Source organism: Glycine max, chromosome 16 (assembly GCF_000004515.6).
Source record: "Glycine max cultivar Williams 82 chromosome 16, Glycine_max_v4.0, whole genome shotgun sequence".
Taxonomy (NCBI): Eukaryota; Viridiplantae; Streptophyta; class Magnoliopsida; order Fabales; family Fabaceae; genus Glycine; species Glycine max.
The window spans coordinates 19193270-19204631 of NC_038252.2; the positions used below are offsets into that span (position 1 = coordinate 19193270).

At 33.9% G+C, this 11362-nt stretch overlaps 1 protein-coding gene and 1 long non-coding RNA gene across 2 annotated transcripts; one reads left to right on the plus strand and one right to left on the minus strand.

The window, feature by feature from the left end:
- The first annotated feature begins 1074 nt into the window (after positions 1-1074).
- LOC121173665 (uncharacterized) lies at positions 1075-4815 on the plus strand. Its single transcript, XR_005888971.1, has 2 exons — positions 1075-1708; positions 3802-4815. It is a non-coding gene; the product is annotated as an uncharacterized lncRNA (long non-coding RNA).
- Positions 4816-8218: 3403 nt separating this feature from the next.
- LOC102661032 (protein SCO1 homolog 1, mitochondrial-like) lies at positions 8219-10536 on the minus strand. Its single transcript, XM_006599845.4, has 4 exons — positions 10518-10536; positions 8904-9116; positions 8466-8555; positions 8219-8301 (listed from the first exon to the last, which is right to left on the minus strand). Exons 1-4 carry the CDS (start codon positions 10534-10536, stop codon positions 8219-8221), a joined length of 405 nt encoding a protein of 134 aa, XP_006599908.3.
- Positions 10537-11362: the final 826 nt, after the last annotated feature.

Consider the following 11362-nt stretch of genomic DNA (forward strand, 5'->3'; position numbering starts at 1 on the left):
GACCCGATTCTCGCTCCAAATTTAGTTTTTTTTACTTAACCTTCTTAATTAAGTCCATTCTAAATCTAATGGATCTACAAATTTAGTTCAAGAATCCAAGTATATATTTAACCTTCTTATTTCTTAAAGGCACCAAGTTATCATTAAAAAAATGTCATTAATGTCTCTCTGGTATGATTTCCAACACATTTTGAATGTATTAAATTTCAATATAAAAGTTTTCTATTTAAAATTCCTCAACCAATACCCTAATTGAAAAATCCTATATTTAATTATGAATGTACAAATTCTTACATTAACCAACTACAAATCATTAGTTTGTGATTGGATGAAAATATAATAATATTTCATTTAATTACTAAAATATTCCTAATTTTTTTTAAAAAAAATTCTTGAAACGAGTTTTGATAAATAGTTAGATGAGAGGACATCTTAAAAATTAGTTAATGAAAAACTATTGAATAACTAATTTTAGCTCATGATTTTTTTCTTATTTTCTTCTCATAAAAGTACTTACAAAGAAACCTAAGAATTAGTAATACTTTTACCCTTAGTTTTTTATATATGTTACTTCAAAAAATTAATTTAATATATTTTATCTCATCTTTTAAAAAATTTAAGAATTTTACCCTTTGTCTTTTTATTCATAACACAGTTGTACTTTTTATTCTCAATTTTTTTTTATAAAATTCGTCAAAAATATAAAAGTTGAGTAAAGATGCAATTAGGTCAATAATATATTATCTGTTTTTAAAAAGACACGGTTTTTGAATAATAAAAAATGAGACGGATATATATATATATATAAAAGCAACCATTAAGTTGCTGAAAATACTTATTCCCTAAGCTCATTTTGAGAAATTTGTGATATTTAAAAAATTGAGAAACATAAATTACACTTAAAAAAAATTAAGTAAATTGATTTGAAAGAATTAATAAAGTATTTATGGTATTTGTAGAGCTTTATGTCTCTCGCACTACTAAAAAAGCTTCTTTTTACGACATCATATTTACCACGGTCATAGGAAAATGTCTTAGTATGTATAAGGATGGCAATTTCGTAAATATTGCGAACATTTCAAAGGCGGTTTCGGAAAACCATCTTTGAATACATGCCATTTTAATTTTTAATGCGCCCTCGCGTCCGTTCCTCTTCTTTCCACAAATGTGGCACTCATTCCTTTTCTTTCCCAGCTGGGGTCTGTTCCTCTCCCCACTCCCTAGCTGTCTTCTCCTTCTCCTCTTCACAATGATCCAAGAGCTGGAAGGAAGGGGAGGATTTCTAGCCGTGCTAATGAAATTTCAGGAACTGGTGTAGATGATTTTGAGTTGAGGAGTCTTGATGCTGATGATTTAAAGATAGAACTACAGGCTAGGAAACAACGAGAGGCAGCTCTGGAAGTTGCATTAGCCGAGAAGGAATTTGTGGAAAAGCAGTACCGGAAAAAAACTGAAGAGGCCAAGAGAAGAGAAGAAGCCTTGGATAATGATTTAGCAAATATGTGGGTCCTTGTTGCTAAGTTAAAAAAAAGACGGGGGTGCTGTTCCAGAATCAAACATCGATAAAAAAAATGATGGTGCATAACACATAAATGGTCCAAAAACTAATGACGTTGAAAGTAATATTGTTCCCAAGGAGCATATTTTGGATGCACCGAAACTAGATGAGGAAATGCCCAAAGAAGATCCCTTGGTTGTTCGCCTCAAGGTAACCTTATTGTGCAGCTATTTATACTTTTCTTTGTCCTAGAAAATTCTTATTTGATTTTCTTTAGCTGGTTTTGAAATAATAGGGTTTAGGTAGGGAAGAAGGAAAAGAGAGAATCAAGACCGTGAATAATGGGATATTTATTTGATATGATATGATTGTGATACAAAATACTGACCCAATAATCTTAACTTCAATCTTATTTTGCTAACTAGGTATTGTCTTTATACTTTATATAGACCATTCTCGTCAATCTATCTCTTTCATGTCTTTAGAGAAATTAGCATAAATTAGATTAGGAGTTACAAGCTTTATTTTAGATGCATCTATGCATCTAATTAGTTTCAACTAGAGAGTTTAAATGAGCACAATCAACATCATACTCCTATTCTTTTTTTTTTTTTTACTGCACTCCTACACTTTTATTGAAAATATACCAAAACATCAGTGAAGTATGTCCAACCTATTTTGTAGGAAGACATACAAAACTGACCAAAAATATTTCTCTATAACTTATAAGTAATATACTAACTAATTTCTTTCAAACACATATTGTAGTGATAGTCACGAGAAAGCCTAATAAAAAAATTGATCTCTTGCAAACATCCAATTATAAGAAACAATTAGATTTCTAAGGATATAAATTGGAACGAATGACATTCTTTAACTTAATGTATCCTGTTACTATTAATTTTTTATTACTTTTTAATATATCCTATTACTATTAAATTTTTTTTCTGTAAAACATTAAGATGCTTGCGCAGCGTGCAATTGTGTTTCTAGTTTATAATTATATTATGGTCAAGTGTAGTAGTATTATTGGCACAAGTCCTAAATCCATTAAGGTAACACAATTTAATAATCCTAATTAAGGAAATAAGAACTCAAGTACCTTGGAAATGGCGATGCCAATTCCCATGTTGAAAGGTCTTCAGAGATTTAGTGCGATTTATGATTTCAAGAGCGCATGCAAGAAATGAAGGAAAAAGAACTCAAGTACCTTGGAAATGGCAATGCCAATTCCCATGTTTGTAAAGTATGTTTTGAATCTCCAACTACAGCAATTATGCTTCCATGCCGACATTTTTGTTGTGAGTCTCTTCCTAACTTGTCTAAATCTCTTACCCAAAAAATTTGTTGGTGATTTTCCTTTTTTGGATTTACAATTTTTGTCTGAATATTTATAGCCTCTTGTTTGATCTTGTAGTGTGTAAATCTTGTTCACTTGCTTGTTCTGAGTGTCCAATATGCCGCACAAGTATTACTGATAGGATTTTTGCTTTTACATAACAGAGGTCCTGCCCTTATCTTACAATATTTTTATGAACTCTATTAAAATGCTGTTAAAACATTAACGTGTTTAATTTTGGTTTTTTATTTTTTTGCAAGGCTCTATCCCATTGAATTAATATACTCCATGCTATTACGGGTGCAATTCTTTTATTAGTTTGCCTGTATGTAACGGTGTTTAAAAGGTATAACAATATCTTTTTTTTATACTACCCCAGGGGAACTATATTATAGGGGGGACAAAGGGGGTGCGGAGAAAGAATGTAAAAAGAAAAAAGGTGTAAACAGCACTGCTGAAGTACATATGCACAATATATGTTTGTTTTATGTAATCCAGCAGAATTTTTTTGCCTATCCTCTGTATGTTCTTTACTGAGTGTAAGAGCTAAGGTTTCTTATTGATTCTCTCCTGCTGCAACACGTGCATAATATTGTCACTGCGAGTTTTATCCAAAGTTTCACGAGTCTCTTGCACTAAAGTTATCTATAATTTTTACAAACTTCAATTATTAACATTTAAGGAAAATGAGGGATATATAATAAGGTACTAAAACTATTACCCGGCAGAATATTAAGTGATATGTCTAGAATCCTGAAGGATAGTAGAGATATATGTAGAGGATTAGGCCAGGTACTTCAGGCTATAGATTTGTTTTTCCATGGTTATTCAAGTAGACTCTTCCTGGGGAGATTTCTTTGGAGAGGGTGGTTGCCGCCAACAATCACCAATTCAAGACTCTATTTCTTCCTGCAAAATGTGTTATTTTTCATCTAAACATGTGACCTTTTTTTGAACACTGCAGGTGCTGGATTTGGATCTAAGAGAAAATATATGTTTCGGAAAGTGACCATCCAGCTCAAGCTTGTGGAGGGTGACTTTGCTGGAACTGGACCATTTCTATGTAAGTGGAAATTTTATCTTTTATTTTAAAGAACAAATTTGCTCATGATGCTCTTTTGATGTTTTAGTATGATGCTTGTGATAATTACTATTTACTAGCTATAGTGCTTAGTTAACAATGAACATAATTTACGGTGTACATATTCAGCTCAATGCATTGAGCTTTTCTCAAGTGCAGACAACCTGATTTGCATCAATGAATTAAATATTACTAGTTTAGGCATCATGGAGATTCCTATTTGCTTAGGTGGCTCTATTTCATCCACTGGCTCCACTTTATATGTGCTCATGTTTTCCTGCTTTTACAAGATCCAATGTCTCTTGGATTCCAATATATATGTCTTAACTTCTTAGTCATATATAGTTTCTGATACAACTTTTAATTCACTCCCTTTTTGGTTGCCAACCTTGCAAACGAAGGGTGGAATCCGTAGGCCATAGTGTCTTTTGATTTTGATACAAGAGATGCTATAATGCATAACCTCTTTGGATCAAAGGTAGAATCCAATGCGCTTCAAAATATCCTTTGTGACATAGGTTCCTCGCTAAGGAACTTATATTAGATAGAATAAGTCGCAAAGGGGTATAATGGATATTGCTATAAAAAAAATTAAAGCTGCTAAACCTTTTTTTTTAACTTGTTGAATATAGTAGAAGCAAAATACTAAAAATAATAACTTTACTGTCCTATACATTCTTTGGCTTTGTCACTAGTGGACTCTTTTAGTATTTAATTATGATAAAACTGTTTCTTGATATTCTTGATTTTTCACATTAGTCTTACACGTAGTTTGTGATTTTTCTATTACTAGCTCAAATATGTGCTAATATGTGTATTTTTACATTTAGTAAACCACAATCATGCACTTTAACATCACATCAATATTTGAAGGGGAAATTATAAATTTCGCAAAAATAATAATAAAAAATTCATTATTCTACATCGGTTGAGTGATAAACGATGTAGAAACCCTTCAAATTCTACATCGGTTGACTTATAACCGATGTAGAAACCTTGCCATTATTACCCATTCTACATCGGTTGACTGATAACCGATGTAGAAACCTTACCATTCAACATCGGTTTCAACCTTAGAACCGATGTAGAAAGCTCACATTCTACATCGGTTGAGCTACACAACCGTTGTAGAAAGGTCACCCTTCAAAGACGGTCCTCCAATCGATGTCGGTATTCAACGACACTGTGTTACCACCACGCGTCGTAACCGGTGTAGAAAGGCCATTAAAATTGATGTAGAAGACCTTTTTTTTAGTAGTGTCGTCGTGAGATTGGTGTATGCCTCTCATGTTTGTTGAGGTGTTAACCTAGTTAGGATTATTTCAACTATCATGTCATGGGAAAAAAGAAATAGAAGGAAATGTGAATATATACTAATAACAACTTCTTGAGCTATACAACTCTTCTAAGGATGATATATCGATATTCAAAATTGACAGGCTTATGTCAATGCATTCCAGGGGACTATTATATTATACCCAAGCATTTGGTGCGAAAAGTATAAGTGATGAGACACAAACTTTCATATCGAGTATGAAATGCTTCACCAAATATGCTTTGCATGTGATAGATTCAACCATAAAGTAAAATTCGTTTAAAAGCAGACAAGGTGAAAAGGAAGGATCACAGAAGCAATAGGAAACCTTAACGCAGGGGGTGAAAAGAGTGTTGGGGCTGACATCATCATGCTCGTTAGGGGTAGCTAGGCAAAACCATCAAACGCTATAAATGAGCGTGAAAAATAAGCCACAATAGGATACACAGAGCGTAGCTTAACAATGACTTCAAATTATTTTATCATTTTTTAGTTATTCGAACTTTAGCTAATTTAAGTTGTCCTAAATTTGTAACTAGCCACATTTAAACCAGCATACAGAAATTCATGCAAATGATCGATGGAGAGTGTAACATTCAAAAGGGTATTGCTACCAATGAAAGAAAGGAAACCAATCAGATTCATTTTAATTGTAAGCTCTTCCCTGTAGAAAGATCATAATTTAATATATCTTCAATATAAACCATGGTAGTTCTTATTATAGATGCCACCTCTGATGTAAGGCATGTTGAACATGACAATTGTAATGTCGTTGCATCTCAAAATACACCAATAACATATCACCAAAAAAAAAATTCAAGCACAATGCTAAACAACAACATTGAAACAATGACACCAATAAGTTGCTTTGTAAAACCAGACATGTTGGTGTAGTTTACTACCACAAGGCCAAAATTTATTGACAATTTCGTTTCCACAATAAAGAAATGAGGGTATCAATAGCCTGGTTGTGCAGGTTATTTCTTATGTTACGCTACCTCTTTAATAACACCATCAGTAAGTGAGTCAACATCATTGTTTATGCCAAAAAACTTTACGAATTCCATCTCAAGACTCATCAAGTATCTGGAAAGAATAACCATGTTATCAAATTAGTATTCATCACGCAACAAGAAACATCCTTCATTAGAACAATATTATCCTGCAGATGCAATTACATTTACAAATACAATTACATGTCTGCAAATGCATAAGCATAACCAGAAAGAGAGTCAATAGATAGGAGTAACCAGGACACTGAAACTATCTGGCTATGCAAGCTAATAGCTAAACAAATAGCCAAAATATCCAATATCTGGTATGATGACACTAATAACTGAAACACAAATGGAAATTTATTAGAAATGTTCAATTTTTCTATTAATTCAATATGGTCAAAAGTTATTGAAATATGTCTAGGACCATCATAGACTTCTAAGTTCTAAATAAGATGGATATACATATGTGCATGGCATGCACGTGAAGTTAACAGTCAGTCATGATGAGTATATTTCAAAGAAAGGTTATTCAAAACTTTATGGAGATTACCTCCACTATTTCTACTCTCATCCTTGCCATTGAAATATTTCAAAGATTAGATCATCTGCAAATTTCATTTCCAAACATCAAGATTCCAAATTCATAGACAGACTACTAGCATACGACATCAAGAGCAATTGGTAAAACAGAATGTCGTATTATTGAAGCACAAACAGTATTACATACATAACAATGGAGTGATCAACAAGATAATCTGAGTCTTCCTCTGTTGTCTTCATGTAATAAATGTTGACGTGTAAATAGAAGTTAATAGAAGTTAAGAAGTTAGTGGTAGTTTCTTGTAAATAGGAGTTATGTGGAGTAGTTATATGGAGTAGTTATGTGGAGTAGTTTTAAATATATTGTAACTGCAGTAGTCTATATATTGTAACTTTGTAAATGCAGTAGTTGAATTTAAAGATTAAGAAAAAGAGCATTCTCTCTAAAACTTGTATGTCATTGTTCTTTTTAACAATTGGTATCAGAGCTCCATGGTAGGGGCCTGATATTGAGTGCATGTGAGGAAAACAATGAGTGTGTGAGGAAAACAGTGAGTGTGAGTCAAGAAAGAAACTGCAGTTTTTCTTTATTTCGAGTAGAACGAGTTGAGACGAATGGCAGAAGGTGGGAGTAGCAGTTTCGTGCAGCCTGCAATTCCAAGGTTTAATGGTCATTATGATCATTGGGCAATGTTGATAATTTTCTACAAAAAGGATGGTTGCACAAATTTGGTGGCTTACACCGACAATGATTTTGCTGGTGATTTGGATGATCGTAGGAGCACTTCTGGCTTTGCATTCTTACTTGGTTCTGGAGCAGTTTCATGGTCTTCTAAAAAATAGCCTGTAGTGACATTGTCTACTACTGAGGCTGAGTACATAGTTGTTGCATTTTGTGTCTGTCAGTGTATTTGGTTGAGAAAAGTTTTAGAGAAACTTGGTCATAAGGAGGAAAATAGTACTTTGATTCAATGTGACAATAATTCTACAGCTATCAAAGAATTTTGTTTTTCATGGCAGAAGCAAACATATTGATATAAAGTTTCATTTTCTTAGAGATTTGACCAGAGACAAAATTGTGGAGTTGAGTTACTGTAATTCTCAAGAATAGGTTGCAGACATAATGACAAAACCTCTCAAGTTAGAACAATTCTTGAAATTACAGAGTATGCTGGGAATGGTTGATGCGTCAGTTATAAACTAAATGTTTGTTTTTCTTTTTAGTTTAAGGGAGGGAATGCTGACGTGTAAATAGAAGTTAAGAAGTTAGTGGTAGTTTCGTAAATAGGAGTTATGTGGAATAATTATATGGAGTAGTTATGTGGAGTAGTTTTAAATATATTGTAACTGCAGTAGTCTATATATTGTAACTTTGTAACTGCAGTAGTTGAATTTGAAGATTAAGAAAAAGAGCATTCTTTCTAAAACTTGTATGTCATTGTTCTTTTTAACAATAAACGCGATATGCACGAGCAACATTCTTGACCTCATCGGGGCTACCAGTTAATCCAATTAACTTCGGATGAAATTCTGAAAAGTATAAATTAACGCAATGACCTTAGAATTCAATAACTGATATAATAAACCAATCTATGTATCCCACTTCCCCCTCCGCATCCAGGAAAAACAAATAGGAAACAAACACAATAGACCATAAAAGTAATTTAAGAAGTATGATGCCAACTGCCAAGCACCTTTGACATATTCACCGACTTGTTCAACAATATCCCTCTCAGGATCAATAGAGATAAAAACCGGAACAGTTTCAATTCCAGCTTTCTCCTCTGCAAGGAACCAAAAGAGACATGGATATGATTACCATTAGTACATTATCACAAGAACAAAACTTGAAGATTGAAAAACTGCAATGTGCTTTCTTAACAACCATTGGTTAAATCATTTTGCCAAGAACAACAAACACTTCCAATGTCATTTGCATCGCTATCCCATTGAATCTCAACAGATCAACCACACTTCAGACCTGTACATCTCATGAATTTTGTTATTTCAGACATCACTTGGTATTTTAATTGTTCAATGACCACTATAATGAGAATAAAATATCATATTTTGCTTTGTATAGTATGAAACTTAGCTTGACATACACCAACAAATCATCTACAAAATCTTACTTATTTTATCAACAGCAGCTGCTAACTTCTGTAGTTCCTCTGGACAGATATTCGGGCAGTGAGTAAAGCCAAAATATAACAAAGTCCACTTTCCCATGAAATCCTTTTCAGTTACATGTTTTCCGTGATGGTTGATAACGCGAAATGGACCCCCAATTGCAGCTTTTCCTGTAGAAGGTCCCTGCTTAACAGCCTCCGTATTAGTACGTATCCCTGCAGCAATAAAATTTGAATCAATAGATGGAAGAACAAAACATCACAATACCTCATAATCAAATTGAAATGCATCAGGAAACAGGACTATTTGATCAAATTGAAATGTGGCACTGTATATCCTGTACTGCTGTACACAAACTTCACCCTCAAACTAGATTCGACCTGGCTAATTGATGGACCATGAAGCACTTGAAGGGCCCATGACTAGAGGCAAACTTAAACAGGCCCAACACGTCATAGAGACAAGGCTGGTCATTTGTATAGCTGCCATTGATGATGATTGAAGGCCCAAGTGGAGAAAGATGAAGGCCCAGAGGCAGAGGCACTACCAAGACTATTAATTGTTGCTGAAGGCCCAAACTAATTTAAAGGCCAAAGTTAAATATGTTTTTAGTTATAATTTTTATTTATTGTAATTTTGACCCAAACTGTTTAGAAGGCCCATGTCTATTTTTATCTTTTTGTTCAGATACACTACAAGTATTGGTTTTTGTTTTCAATAAAGAAACTTTTGGCATTTGATAAAATTTGGTGAGAGTTTCTCTCTGGGTTCCTTGTTGAACCAATCTCAGACTTATCAAGGTAATCCTTATGGCGTCTATCCTGACTTATCTTCCGTCACTGGAAGTGGCGTCATCCAAAATTTCGTAGCCTGTATCAAACGATCCGCTCCTAGTCAGGTTCACATCATCTGGTATCAGAGCTTTGGCTCTTAATACAGGTTTTATCCTATCCTATCCTATTTTTTTCTTTTTAATTTGTCTAGGTTCGTGTTTTTTTTCCTTGTTATGTTATTTGCGTTCTTGTTTACATCTTGTTTCGTTCTTGTTTGCATCTTGTGTTCTGTTATTTGCGTTCTTGTTCTTGTTCTTGTCACGTTCTTGTTCTTGTTTCTTGTGTCTTTCAGACTTTGTGTCAAAAAAAAATCTGTTTGAGTTCTTGTCAAGTTCTTGTGCCTGTCATATTGTATTATGTCTTCTGTTCATAACTTTTGTTTCAGCCTATTCAAATTCTGTTTGGGGTAAAAATTGCCTAATTGTCAAATTGCTAAATTGTCAAATTTGCCTAATGATGATTGCCTATTGAATGAATTCTACTAGCTGGACGTCTGAAAAAAAAAACAAAAAAAGAGAAAAAAAGAGAACGAAAAAAAGAAAGAAAGAAAGAAAGAAAAAAGAAAGACAAAAAAAAGGAAACAGTTGCAAAAAAAAAGTTTGGAAGAGATTTGGGTGTTTGATCTTTGAACACGAAATTGAGGCATTTAGAGGTGTTTCTTGGGAAAGAAAATCGTGGATTAAATCCCTTTATCTAGATTCTCCTCTGAATTCTGAGCGTTTTGATATATAGTGGGCCTCAAACGGACAACCATAGCAAAAGTTATGAGCATTTGAAGATTACTTGTCCTATCTGTTGTCATATCTGTTATCCTATCTAATATATTATTATCCAAATTAAGTCCAAGTTGTTATCCCAAATCAAATTTGTCTATGATCATTATATTGTCTTTCCTTTTATTTTATATTACCTTGTGTGTCTAATTTGGTCCATCTAGGAACTTAAGAGGAAACACGAGTGGTAAAAGGCAAGAGGGAATACATTACACAATAGCCTATTGAGAGCATCAAACACGAGTGTACTACCATCTAAGAGTTAAACACGTGAGTAGAGTGTGGTGAGGTCCTGAAACCCTTAATAATTTTTATTGCACATTTTTTTCCTGTTGAATTATGGCTGGAGTAGGTGGTGGTGGTGATGAGTATCATCAGTTGGACGGAGCTCAACGTCTGTTATTGGATGTGATGAATGCACAGATGCAACGTTTGTTGGACTGTACCAATGAGGAGGTCTATGGATGACTAGAAGTTTTGGAGAACCAACCCAATCAGAATGCTAGACGAAATATAGATGGGAATAGAGGTAACAATGGCGGTAATGACGGACCGAGGCAGAACCGGGTTGAGGGAGTAAAGCTCAATGTTCCTCCCTTCTAAGGCAGAAGTGATCCAGATGCCTACCTGGACTGGGAAATGAAGATTGAGCATGTATTTGCCTGTAATGACTACACTAATGAGCAGAAAGTCAAGCTAGCAGCAGTTGAATTCTCTGACTATGTCCTTGTTTGGTGGCATAAATACCAGAGAGAGGAATGGCGAGAGGTAGATACATGGACTAAGATGAAAAGGGTGATGAGAAAAAGGTATGTGCCCACTAGCTGTAACAGAACCATGCGACAGAAACTCTAA